This window comes from Podospora pseudoanserina (genome assembly GCF_035222485.1).
Source record: "Podospora pseudoanserina strain CBS 124.78 chromosome 7 map unlocalized CBS124.78p_7, whole genome shotgun sequence".
Classification (NCBI taxonomy): Eukaryota; Fungi; Ascomycota; class Sordariomycetes; order Sordariales; family Podosporaceae; genus Podospora; species Podospora pseudoanserina.
Window position 1 is genome coordinate 685,606 of NW_026946671.1, and position 13,291 is coordinate 698,896.

At 52.4% G+C, this 13,291-nt stretch overlaps 3 protein-coding genes across 3 annotated transcripts; all 3 read right to left on the bottom strand.

Annotated features, from left to right (window-relative positions):
* Positions 1–4,353: 4,353 nt before the first annotated feature.
* On the bottom strand, positions 4,354–6,533 carry QC764_708900 (uncharacterized protein). Its single transcript, XM_062950508.1, has 4 exons — positions 6,004–6,533; positions 5,910–5,933; positions 5,765–5,835; positions 4,354–5,703 (listed from the first exon to the last, which is right to left on the bottom strand). The coding sequence occupies exons 1-4, from the start codon at positions 6,094–6,096 to the stop codon at positions 4,935–4,937; spliced, it is 957 nt and encodes a 318-aa protein (XP_062796530.1). The 5' UTR covers positions 6,097–6,533; the 3' UTR covers positions 4,354–4,934.
* A 407-nt stretch (positions 6,534–6,940) lies between these two features.
* On the bottom strand, positions 6,941–10,531 carry QC764_0103970 (uncharacterized protein; the record flags this gene model as incomplete). The annotated part of the gene is made up of 1 exon (XM_062941102.1): positions 6,941–10,531. The coding sequence occupies one exon, from the start codon at positions 10,529–10,531 to the stop codon at positions 6,941–6,943; it is 3,591 nt and encodes a 1,196-aa protein (XP_062796531.1).
* Positions 10,532–12,324: 1,793 nt separating this feature from the next.
* On the bottom strand, positions 12,325–13,062 carry QC764_0103980 (uncharacterized protein; the record flags this gene model as incomplete). The annotated part of the gene is made up of 1 exon (XM_062941103.1): positions 12,325–13,062. The coding sequence occupies one exon, from the start codon at positions 13,060–13,062 to the stop codon at positions 12,325–12,327; it is 738 nt and encodes a 245-aa protein (XP_062796532.1).
* Positions 13,063–13,291: the final 229 nt, after the last annotated feature.

Here is a 13,291-nt window from a genome sequence, read left to right on the forward strand (position 1 = left end):
AGAAAGAAGCTTCCCCAACCCCCGCACCCCTGTCCTCCAGCCCCCATAATCAACCCCAAACCATTTAGCTCCCGCTTTCATGACTTAACAGGGGTCATATTCCTTCCTTCAACCATCAAACCCTCTCGATTTACAATTGTCGGAGGCTGGCATCACCCTCTCACCCTCGCACTCCAATCTCACTCTCACTCTCACTTCCGACTTCACATAACACACTTCAAATAATTTGATTCAACCCTCCATTCAACCCTCAGCCTTTCAAAACAGGCCGTGATCTCCCTCCCCCCACTACATCATCCCTAACACTATCCAGGAAACCCCCTTTTTTTTTTTTTTGCATAACCATCCTTCACTCCCTACCCCCCAAACTGCAATACACTTATAACCCTACCCTCATTCTTACAAACCATCCATCCCATTCTCAATTATTACCTTTTTCACACACAGCCGCGCACCCCCGCCTCTTCCCATAGTAAAACCAACCCCCTTCCATCCCCTTCCACATTTTCCTTGTATCAAAAACAACAAAAACCACCCCCCCTCTCACCCTAATCCATCTCAAATGCAACCCAAATCCACAAAGCCCAAATCGCTCCGGTCGACAAAAGGAGAAAAAAAAAGAAACCAGTAGATCTTTCCGTTTCGCCCTACTCTGCGTATGTGTGTCCATCTCATGCAGCCGCCTGCACCTCTTTTGTGTCCCCTGTGTGTGTGTGTGTGTGTGTGTGCGCGCGCGCTATTGTGTACCAAGTATACAAAAATCCCACTTCCACCATTTAAACCATTCCCCAAAAAAATCTAGAACACATCTAGAAATCCGGGAACAAAGACCCATGTCTACATCATCATCATCATCATTAGCACTCATCTCTCTCATTCAGGACGAAAAACTTACGGATCAGGCCCCGTCTGCCCATACTTCTCCTGCTCCTCCGCATACCGATCAAACTGGCTCGCATCCCCCGCCCCCGGCTTCACCGGAGGCGAGTACGGCGCGTCAATGTCCTTCCTGGCCAGCCTGTCCCACGTCACCTCTTGAAACCAAATGTGGTTCTTCACGTCCTGCGACCCCTGGTACAAGTTGCCCAGCCGCTTGCTAAGGTCCGGCGTGATCAGCCGTTCCAAGAGGTCTTGCGCGTCCGGGTTCAGGTAGGCCGGGTACTTGATCCTGCCCTTGAGGATGTTTTCGTATATCTTCATGGGAGAGCCGCTGTCCCAAAATGGAGTATACCCGCAGAGCATCTCGTAAATCAAGATCCCCAGCGACCACCAGTCAACAGACTTGTTGTACCCCTTGTTGCTGACAACCTCCGGAGCAAGGTAGTCGGGCGTCCCGCACAACGTCCACGTCTTGTCCGGCACGCGCTTGGCAAATCCAAAGTCTGTAATCTTGATGTGCCCATGGCGGTCCAGCAAAAGGTTTTCGGGCTTCAAATCCCGGTAGATAATGTTGCGAGCGTGCAGGTACTCGAGTGCCAGCGTCACTTCGGCCGCATAAAACTTGGCCACGGGGTTTGGGAAACGCTGCCAACAGTCAACATCCAAACCAGCCTCAACCCCTTTTCAGCTCAAAAACTTACCCCTGATTTTCTCAGCAGAGAAAATAACTCTCCTCCTTCCACAAAGTCCATCACCATGTACAGATTCTTTGAATCTTGAAAAGTACCCCAAAGCGTGATCAAGAACGGGTGCTTGACCTCGGCCAGCATTTTTCTTTCGTCATTGGTGTGCTCGATTTGCTTCATCTTGACCACTTGCTGCTTCTTCAGCACCTTGACGGCATAAAACCGTTGGTTATGGCGTGACTGCACCAGGTGGACTCGGCCGAAACTGCCAGTTCCCAGGGTCCGCCTAAAATCAAAGTCGTTCAAAGAATACTTTCCCTTGGTGACGCGTGGTTGTTCTGCCGTGTTTTGTTGCACTTGTTGTACTTGCTGTTGTGGTTGCTGCTGGGGCAGTGGCTGGTGTGGCTGTTGTTGGTGAAGCATACCATGCTGCTGCTGTTGCTGCGGATATTGTTGTTGTTGTTGTTGTTGTTGTTGTTGAGGTTGCTGTGGCAATGGCAACTGCTGCTGCCCGGGCATTCCTGTGCTGGGTGGATGTGTGGTGTACTGAGGAGCGGGAGCTCCCATATGCTGTTGGTACCCACCAGCCGGTCCATCATGCTGTTGTGGGTAGTTTATGAGATTCGAGATGCGTGGGATGTTTTGATGGTTCTCGGTCCCTGGTGAAGGTGTATGCTGGGGAGCAGAGAAGCCCTGTGTGTGTAGGTTGTTGGTGTTCATGGTGACTGGCGGTTCGGCCGACGCTTCGGCCGGCCCTGGGTGTGCGGTGGCAGTGGAAGCAGGTTGTGATGACGCAGCCACCGGTTGCGAAGGCGCAAGCGGCAGGGTAGGGTGCTCGAGGCTCTTGGCTGTGGTGGGTGTCACAGGGCTCGCGGGGTTGCTGTGCGTTGAAGAGTCCTGGTTGCCCTCTTTGGTCCGCTTCTTCTTGAGGAGGTTACCGATGGCCTCACCTAGAGGCATCAAGAACGTTCTGCAACGAGGCCAGGCCAGCAGGGGCCTTTGGACTGTCTGATTGGGGCAGAGCAACGACGGGGTGCTGGGAGAGAGCAAAACACCAAGAGGCTGTAGCTGCGACGCAATCAAATGGCGAGCCAATAAGCAATCGGTGTTCGTTCGGAGGGGGTTTGTTCGGCGGTCGGTCGGCGACGTGACACCGAGTTTCAAGCAGGGAAACCGAAGAGTGGGAAGCTTGCTCCGATGCGGTCCGGGCAAACTGCAGAATCGGAATCGCGCGCCGTTAAAAAGGGGAGCAGCCTGCACCAAAAAGCTTCAATTGTTAGTTTAAAATAGGAGAAGGCCCAAAATCAACAAACGGCCGAAATTGTAGGCCTAAGAAATTGTTGTGACGAAAGCTGGCTTTGGTGGGGACAGGAGATGGATCCGGACGGACACCCCGTGCAATGTGATGATATTGCTGCACCACCAACTATGTGCTCGCAGCCAAGCATCGCAGCCCAGCACAAAGAAAAACGTCACTGGAACCGGGCCTTGTGTGGTTGAGATGTCGAGGAGGAGGAGGAGGAGAAACTCACCTTACCCTTGACTAGATCCCTTATGGGATTGCTTTTTTTCCTTCGAGGCTTTTTGCTAACCAGACGATGGCGGGGCCCGTCAACGGTTTATTTGAAGCTGTCACTCGAGCGGCGGCAGCTCTGCTTCTCGTCTAGTTGCAATGGCCTAACAGCGCACGGTGTAGAGTGAGCGACTCAACAATTGCAGCCGTTCAATTCCGGAAACAGATGCCACACAGAGCTAGGGACTCGAGCAACAGGCCGAGCGACGCCTTCAATGGGGGGGTAGAGGAGGGGGCGGCTGATGTGGGAAGGGAGGAGAGGGGGGAGAGAGGCGAAGGAGGGGGAGCTGCTTAAAGAAGAAGCCAACAATAACGGCTACGTGTGTAGTATCTGAATCCGTGTCTGTGCGCGGATATAGGAAGTTGATATCTCCAAAGAGTGTAGAACTAATGGTCGATAGGTGTCGGACTGGAAGAGAAGAGGAGAGTCCAGGATTCTAGGATTCTAGGTGTGTGGTGACGGGAGGAGAATTCCATCATTGAGTGATTGTCCATTCTGTCTGCTCCTGGCTGTCTGTCTGTCTGTCTGTCTGTTGGAGGGATGAGTGGACCCACGCACCACATCGCTCGTTCCTCCTTGTCCCTCTGGGCAGCCCAGTAAGGAGCTGGCACCTGGGGTTTGAAAGGCTGCTGAGTGGTTCTTGCAAAAAGACTGCGCCGTCGCTTGCTGAGAACGTCACGGTAGCGTGTGGTGTCCAGTGTAAGGTACGGGGCAGCCAAGTGGTAGCCGAGCCCTCTTTTTCTTTGTCCCAGTTCCCAACACGGCCATGCCATAGGAGAAAGACAACTTACCACCCCTCCACCCTCCCCCTTTTCTCTCTGATGGGAGGTTATACCTAACCCCGCGCCTGAACCAAAGCCCCATGTCAGTTTCTCTCACAGTAGCTTTTATATCTTGGCACTTGATACAGTACCTTGTACCCGCATTCTGCATTTGGTATTCAACGTGAAGCTGAAGTGAAGCATCTCCTTTTGCAGCTTGACGTGTCTCGCCTTGTGATGGCGGGGCACAGCAAGCACAGGGATTGGCCTGGTTGGCGTCTTCAGCTGCTCCCTGTCAAAGCATCGTCATCGCGCAATTAACACCACATCCCCGCTCTTATCCTAGCTTCGGGCCTGAATTCGTGGGCGTGTCGTCGCTGGTGTCTAAACTTGTTAAAGATCCGCGGTGGGGCTTCAACGAGCCATATGAAAACACGGGTTAAATGGTCCGATGGAGTTGAAATGAATACGGAGTTCACCCCCTGTTTAAAGTTCTGCTTCCTCTCAAGGGAGTGCACATGTCAAGAAATACACATGGAAACCTATGCGCCTTCCCACCCAATTCAAGTCCTACAGCGACTCGCTCGACCTCACCGGCGCACTAAGTATACGAGCACCTAGTCGGGGGGTCTTGAAAAGGGGCATCCCGTCTTGGACTAGAACCTCCATAACTGTCTTGTGGTTTCAGCACCGAAAAACTGCTGTGTTCGCTGGACATCCATTGAAACCCTATTAAAAAAAAAACAAAGACATGACCCATACACATGGCAACCATCCCGCATTCGCTTTTGCCCTTTCCCGCCCACCCCCAAGCAACACGTTTAGATCCCGTGTGTAGACACGACCATCTTGGCTTATCCCTACTTCACCCAATTCGGCGATAAATATGAGAAAGGAGCCACCAGCGCACTCCGTCCCTTCCGATGAGTTCGTCTTCTTCTGATACCCGTTTCAAGGTCGAGCTTCCCTGCATCACCATCTTCCCCATGCCGTTCCGTGGCTGCTGATGTCAATTGCTCTGCTCTACCCATCCACTAAAACCGGTGGCTCCTCTGGTTCTTGGCCCTGTACGCAGTAAACCCAACATACGCACCACCCAGCACCGCAAAAAAGAAGAAAATCTTCATAAAGAACCAAGTCCAGCTGCTACCCCCCTCCTGTCCGCCATAAGACTTCTTGCCCCCCTTGTTGCTCCCAGGAGTAGACTTGCCCGCGTTCGGCTGGGACGTATACAGATTCTTCGCATTGATCGAAATGATGTCGTGATTATCGCTCAGCTCGCCCGTCTCGGCGCTGAAGCCCAGGTACGCCACCTGGGGAATCGTGGGGGGAGTGTTCGTCTCAAAGCACATGGTCCACTCGCCCTCGCTCTTGTACTGCAGCTCCAGCTTGAGGTACTTATCCTGGAAGTACGTCAGGCGAAGCTTGGTGGGAACGGTGGCGTGTCTGATGCCCCTGGCCGAGCAGCCGGCAAACTCGGTGCTCTTTCCGTCCGTGTCCTTGTCGTACGAGGTGTGGCCGTCGCCAACCATGGCCATGACGTAGGGGAACACGACGCCGGGGCGGTTGTTCTTGTACGTGTCGAAAAAGATACCGAGACCCTCAAACTTGTCGGCGGCGCCAAAGACGGGGCCCATCTTGCCGCGCTCTCGTGTGAGCCACATGGCGAACCCGTCGCCGTAGAGCTGGCCCTTGCCGTGGATCTTGAATTCCACCTCGATTTCCCAGTTTGTGGCGGTCAATGGCACTCTGCTAAAGAGCCATCCCATCTGCGAGGGATGGTCCGAGGTCAGGCGGATGTACCTGCGCATCAACGATCAGCATTTCTTCTTGGATAGCCTTCAAGACTCGAGGGGGGATTTACTGGTCGGTACGGATAATCGTGTCCCCTCCAAAGTCATACCACCGACTTTGCATGTCACTGTCAAGATAGGGCTATCATTGTTCGTCGTCAGTCATATATTTTCCCATCGACCATGCGATCGGGCTTGAATTTCGAGCATGCGCACCTGCACGAGTGTGTGTGTCCTCAACTGTAACTCCTGTTAGCTCTAACTGATCCCTCGACGAAACCAGCATCTCCCAGCAAGTGGCTCAGCATACCCCTATGCTCTTGACATCCCCCTCGTCATTCTGGCCGGCGGCCCAAGCAGACGCAGCCAGCCACAGGGCTGACAGGGTCGACTTAAACAGCATTGTGGTTGTCGCCAATGGGCAGGTCTGTGTTCGTAGAGTTGGTGTGCCGGTCGGCAGCAGTGTGCGCGTCGTGTGTCAAGAATCGAGGTGCAGGCCGAGAAGGAAAATCGCGGTGGGTGATGTCAAGATTCGCAGTGTGGTGGTCGTGTGTGGCGTAGTAGAGTAGTTGTCGAAAAAAATAAGGGTAGCTTGACCGAGGCCAGGTGTACAGAAAGATGCAGTGGTGAGAAAAAAGAAAGAGGCAGATAATGATTGTCGTGGTCGTTCGTTCGTCCGGTACAGCGCAACTTCAGCCGAGTGTTACTTCTTTGCCCCCGGCTGTCGTCGGATTGGATGTCTTCGACTCCCGTTGGAAAATGGCACCTGGTGTTTGGACTTCGTAGTGAGCTGGCCTTTTGGACGCTGCGGGCTGCCTGGGTTCGGGTCTTTGGGGGCTGGGGAGCTACCCCTGTTGGGCGACGAGTGGAGCCGCTTCAGCCTCGAAATGCACGCTTGGGTCAGCTGGCCAATAAATCACGTTGATTACGCAGAAGATATGGAAATATTTTGTACAGATTTGTCGCCTCCAGATGCTACCTACGATAGGGGCTTGATGATTGAGTGGACTTGAAATTGATATATGTACCTTCTACAAAAGCGAGACGCCATAAAGGCTAGTTGAGAGACTGAGAAATTAGTCCAAATGTCTCGGGGAAATAACAACATGGCCTTGTCCACTGTTCCCTCAAAACCTGGATTGGTGATACAGCTCAAGTTCCGATTGATGCCGTACCAGACCGTAGCATATATATATCCCTGAACAGTCCCATCATCTCTCGACGCCATCCTACCCCCTATCTTCCCCCTACCCAAGCAACAACCTCCTCCTCTCTAAACCCTCCCCACCATACGGTTGAGGCCCAATCCAACGACCTACCCACATCTCCGCAACCCCCATCCTCTCCCAGAGCCCACTCGCCTGTTGCTCAACAACCAAAACATGATTGCTCATCATCACCACCGCCATCCACGTCTCCCTCAGCAACCTCTTACGAAACTCCCCTTCACCCCCCTCATCATCACATCTCTTGGTCAACACAAAACCCCCATCCGTCCACTCATCACCAACCTCCATAGTAGCAATAAACCCATCCAACCATTTATATCGCGTATCCTCCCGCAAAGTGACATACCCCACATAACCTTCCACTTCCAAAACATGATGATGCCCAAACCGATACCTCTTCTCCCAATCACCAAGACCAAAATAACCCCCCCATGAAAGCAGCCCTTTCTTCCCCTCTTCCACAATCGACACATCAACCAAACTATTCCACTGACGCCGTGGCCCTTCAAACTTTGCCGTGCCCGTCCACCCAGTCCACGACCAGCTAGGAAATCCCCCCCGTCGTGTCCCCGGCTGACGACAAGTCCACAGCAAACCATAAACAAACCCCGCCAGATTCGCCGCCACAGTATTAGGGTCAACATCCACGTACACAGACGGGCCACCCGGTGACCAGTCATATCTATGCGTCTGCGGAACAATAAGAATTCCACAGAGGTGATAAGCCGGTTGCGGCAACGACAAATACAACTGAAGAACCCCCAGCATCGCATTCAAAGCATCGAGCTCATACGTCAGTTGCCGTGGTGCGTACTCCGATAGTCGTTGATGCACCCCCAAGTCGTCTTCCTCCATGTTGATGACACCACCCAAGGGGAAGAGCCATGAGCTGGGCTGGGGGCGATCCCTATTGTTTCCAGTGTTGCGTAGCCGAGTTGAGAACTTGCTTAGTATAGGGGGCACGGTGATGGCCTCTCTGGCAAGTATGCCATCGCACTCAAATGACACCTCGTGCTGCGTAAAGAATAGACGGCGCCGAGAAAGCAATCCCTCCTGGTAGGTCCACCCCCGAGTGGCCCACTTAGACGACTGTATTTCACGGCTCGGCTCAGGAGGGATGGTAGTCAGGATATGTCCCTGCACTTTTATCGCCGGCGGCCGTTTTCGAAATCGTTGGCTCACACCCGGTAGGCCAAAGGATGACTCTTCTCCTGCTGCATCGATGATGGTGACCTCTGCGCCATAGTATACAAAGTTCATGTGCCGTAGCTGCTCGTCTTTGACCGACCCGGGCGTCTGGTCAACGCAATATCGATCTACCCAGAGATACTCGTAGCCTAAAGCGAGAGTAACCTTGATCGCATCCTCGACGACTGTTTCCATTTTGAGGCCGGCAAGACTATGCTGGTTCTGTGGACCATCTTGGACGGCACCCCAGACGTAACTCAAGGCGGTGTGTGGCGGCGGCGCTGCATCTATATGGACGATATCCCTCGTCGCGCAGTGAATAAGCCGAAAGTGTGGGATTTCATGAACCTTGGTTGGGTTGCAGACAGCGTCTGAATGGTTCCCAGTGCAATCTGCGATCCAGCTCTTGATCTGCCCAAAATCCACCTCATTAAATGGCACGTGTTTGACTGAGAGAGCCCGCCCTCTATAAGAGCAGTTTGAGCCAACGCGGGCTATAAAACCCGAACGCATCACGGGCTCAAAGGTTTCTGAGCCGTTGATGTCGCTCATGTTTCCCATATCAGGGTAACCATCAGATTTCATGCCGCTGCTGGTGACAACTGCAAGGAACAGGGTGTCGATCAAGTCTTCTGGCAAATTCGAGTAAAAGTCTTCCGAGCCTTCGCACAGCCAAATGAGGAGGCCAGAAAACGCTCGTAGTTCGAACTGGTCCTGCTCTTCTGCCGTATTGGAATCCGCAGAGGGGGCCGGGTGCACGCTGGCTATCAGTCTGCAGAGTCCACATGACTGCTGACTTTTCTCTGATGGCGGCTCGTCAAACTTCGCGATCAGATTGCCCCAGTATGAGCTCGGTCGTCGAGAAAAGGCCTCATCAAGGTTGATGGTATCGCATCTCTTGCAAAGACTCCATTCCTCCACGCGGTCGCCATCATAGTCCGCTTCGCGCTGTACTCCCAGCTCCAGTTGACAGCCAGTCAGACCCCTGCCCCACTTCATTGCCATTACCACTCGGTCCTCGCCTTCGCTCGAGGTGTCTTCTGACGCGTGTGTGACAGGAGGATTGTCGAGAATTTCAAGATCCTCATAGCAAACACCAAGTATTCCACAGATATTCCGTGACAGAACAGGCTCTCTTCGATCTAGAACCATCTTGAGAAAGTTCCGACCCTGCTTGTCCACGCGATTGAGGTTGACGTCTTCTCTGGCCAGAAGCAATTCCAGAATATTATCCCCACGAGAATCACCAATTGCTCGTTCCACCAGAGTACATCCTTCGGTATCCTCGGCATTGAGATCGACCCGGCCAGTTTCGAGCAGTTCTTGCGCCACCTTTTTTCGACTAGCCGCCGTGTCTTGAGGCCTTAGGTTCCAAGATGGCGAGATAGCCCAGGACAGCGGGCTTCGACCGTCGTTATCTCTGGAATCAGGGTCGACTTGGTCAAAGCTGAGAAGCCGCCTGACGGTTTGTAGCAAACCTCGCTCCGCTGCCAAAGAAAGCGGCGTCCGTCCGTCAGGATTGCGTTTCTCTGGGTCAATCGACTTGTGTTTCAACAAGGTGTCTGCCATTTCTTCGGACAGACCATTGATGGCGGCCATGAGGGCTGTCTCTCCATCACGAGCAAAGATATTGGGATTCACCCCCTCAATGCTGAGAATCCTGTCAACAATGCTCGCATGCCCATATTCCGTTGCCAACTTCAGCAACGTGTTACCATCTCTGTCTGGGGTGTTGACATCGATGTCATTTTCCATGAAGAGCCTCTCCCTGACACGTTCCGGCCCGTGTGCCATCGCCATGCTAAAGATTGTTTGCCCGCGGAGACGTAATTCGCGAGGCGCTTCATCCGATATTTTGCAGTTCAAGTCAAGCCGGCCCAGTTCCAGCAATATTTCCACCACCCTCCAGTTTTCCCCAATGCCGGCGTGTAGCAACACATTTGCCCTGTTCTCGTCTTCCGCTTCAAGTTCAATACCTGGCTGAGAAAGAAACAGCCGGAAAAGGGCTTCAGTGGCAGTTTTTGCCACCATCATTACAGCCGTTCTCCCTTTGCTGTCCCTTGCGTTAATGTTGACTCGACCAGAAGCAAGGAGCTGACGAATAACTGCTTCTCTTTCTGCTCCGCTATTCCAATTGTCAAGGCCGCTGCATAATTCTAGGAGAGGCGTTTTCCCATTGACATCCACGATGTCAGCATCAATGCTCTCCATCGCGAGCAGCCTTGCCAGTATCGATCGATGGCTTCTCAGTGCCGCCCAGGCCAGTGCTGTCCGCCCTGTTTGGTCTCGATGATTGAGATCCAGTGTCGGGTCTTCTAGGAGAATATCCACAGCCTTCTCGTTTTCAACCATTGCTGCAACAATTAGTGCTGTCCGGCCCTCTTCGTCCGTGTAGCTCAGGTCTACGCCTTCGATCTCCATCAACAGGCATGTGGCTGATGCATCACCACTAGCCAAAAGTTCGGAAAAGCTAATAGGCTCATGATTTGGTTCGGCACGATATTTTGACAGGAGCAATCGAAGAACTCTCGCGCATCCAGCCTTGGCAGCCCGAAGCAGAAGGTCCTGCACAGCGTTTTGGGAGGCTATCGGGTCTAATAAACCCATCTCGGCCTGCCTGAATAGCAGTTCGGCGACTTCGTCATGGCGCCTTTGAATCGCGTAGGTCAACATGTCCATGTCTTGGCTATATTGGGGAAACTTGACAGCCTTGTCTATACCGTCCTGTGCGAGCAGAAAACTGACAAGCTGCACATGTCCCCCTTCAACAGCGACCGATAGAAGATTGGCGTACGGGTCATAAGTCGAAAGGCTCTCATGCCATGAAGATCCCGAGTGCCCGACCCTCAAGTTCAGACCACGGAGTTTACTGGTTAACAACAGCTTCACCACTGCGGTATGTCCACCTTTTGCGGCATGCTCAAGGGCGCCATTCAAGTTGCGGTATGCACCGTGCAATTGAAGTTTCTCAACAGTTGTGACATGCCCTCGGCTTGCGGCGAGTGAAAGGGCGGTGTGGCCGGCGTGATTTCGACGGTTAACAGCTATTTGATTATTGCTCAGCAACATGTCAACAAGGGCCTCATACCCTGCTTCAGCAGCCCAAGCAAGAGGTGCGTTGCCGAGGCTGTCGGTGGTGTTGACATCCACGCCATGGTTCAAGAAGGCTGTGACAATGGTTTGGTTGTTTGTAGAGGCCGCCACAACCAGGCCACGAGTCTCTAATGTAGAGAGAGAGGAAGCCGGTTGACAAAGGAACGTGCTTGGGGGCACTGTACCTGTCAGTACATCCAGATGTGTTTTGACTAATTGGAAACTATCAGATGACAACAGTTAGTTATGATCGATGATTGTGTGGATGATGACTACCACGGCATGGCACCTCACCACTATCCTCGTTACTCACCTCTGATCTGACCACAAAAGGAACTCATTGATGACTCGATTCGTGAGTTCTCTGTCTCTCTGGCGGATAAACGACAAACGAAAAAGATTTGCTGTCACATATCGGGCAAGATCTTTATGTCTGGGTCGTATCTTCAGATGCAAGACGCCTTTCCGTCGTTTGAAAGCCTCGGGAATAGGCTCTGATGTGGTGAGTAACAGCTTGAGGTCGTGGTTTTCCTGGAGTTTAAGCATCACCTTGAATAATTCGCTTTGGATATCTGGCGGGCAATGGTTGATGCCGTCCAAGATGATCCACAATTGTGAAAATCTTGCAACAACCCAATCCAGGCCTTGGAGGATGGCGGCGAGATCATCAGCGGCTGGTAAATGGGCATGCGTGGCAATCAATGTTGTGTGGACATCTGACAGGCTCTGCGCTAGTTGCTGGAATAAACACAAGATGATAGGTGGTAGACCTTGCTCGGTGGGAAGGTCACCCAAGTAGACGTACGCGACTCCTGTCGTGGTATCTTCGCGGAATCTGTCTTGTAGGGTTTGGATGATCGTCGATGCCATAATTGTTTTGCCAATCCCTTCTTTGCCTGTGCAAACTAAGATGTTGCGATTCGGACTGAGTAACCATGAACGATACTCTTCAGAAGATAGCACCGATAACCAGGTCCCGGGAAATCGTTGTTTGATATAGGCGGGATGGCGTGTAGTGAAATCACTTGGTGTAAGCCATCCAGATGCCCCGAAGTATAGAGTGTCTTCGATTCTCCTGTTGCAACAACGACTAGGGAAGCTTGCAAAGCATCAGCATGAACTCACAGAACACAGGTGACGATGGGAACTAACGTTGGCAGCAGTTGTTTTGAGGCAAATAGCTCAGTGGTTATCTGCCTCGCACAAGCTGCAACTGTGGCCGCAGGATAACCCAGTGAGTCGTCGGCCTTGCAGTTGTCCGTGACGCCTTGAATTAGAAGTGAGGGAAGGTGTCGAATCCCCCACACCAACCCCTGAAGAGTGCCATCCCCAAACGGTGACATCCCGAAGCCTTTAGTGTTAGGGGTGATAATGACTTGCGGCCCAGGGTTGCCCGGCTCGCAACATGAGTTTTGATAGATACCAAACGGCTCAGCTTGAGTGTCGATTCTCCTAAGGGATTCATCCAATGGGCCTCCACGCAAGTATTCCAAACTGCCGTCGTCAGAGAGGTTGCTAACCACAACATCTCCCTTACGAATAACTGCCTCATTGACTCGGTCAGGTAAGTCGTCCTCGATGGTGATAATAACAACCAGTTCAAGTTTCGGGAACCGCGATTTCAAGTCGAACATAGAGAACTGGTCCTTGCTTAGATTGGGGTGCTGAAAGTAAACAACAACGCCGAGCTCGGATGCTCTGCCGAATATGAACTGCTGGATAACATCTTTAAGCTTTGAGCGCGAGCTTCGAATTGTGCCATGCTCCTCGTCGAGCATAAGCAGAAGTGCTGTCTCAACGAGCTCATCGAAGCACATCCATGCCACTGTGTAATCGTCATAATTAATGGCTTCACCCATATTGAGTAGCTCTTGCTGGAGCTGGACTAATGTTCTGTCAAGGAGAAATCGTGAGATAGAGGAGCGATGTGGGCGTGGCAGGCCATTGGTTCAGGTTGCGATGATACTCCATATGTCAGCATTGGCTGTGCCTTTGCCAAGGAGTCGGCTTCTGATGGTGCTCAGCATGATAGCGATTGTGTCTTGCTGAAATGGGTTCACTTCAAGTCTGGCCGGATGAAAGGCAGTG

Coding starts and splice junctions, on each gene's coding strand:
- QC764_708900 (XM_062950508.1), bottom strand. CDS start 6,096: ATGCTGTTTAAGTCGACCCTGTCAGCCCTGTGGCTGGCTGCGTCTGCT. Junction 5,836..5,909: donor GGACACACACACTCGTGCAG/GTGCGCATGCTC, acceptor GAACAATGATAG/CCCTATCTTGACAGTGACAT. Junction 5,704..5,764: donor ACGATTATCCGTACCGACCA/GTAAATCCCCCC, acceptor GTTGATGCGCAG/GTACATCCGCCTGACCTCGG.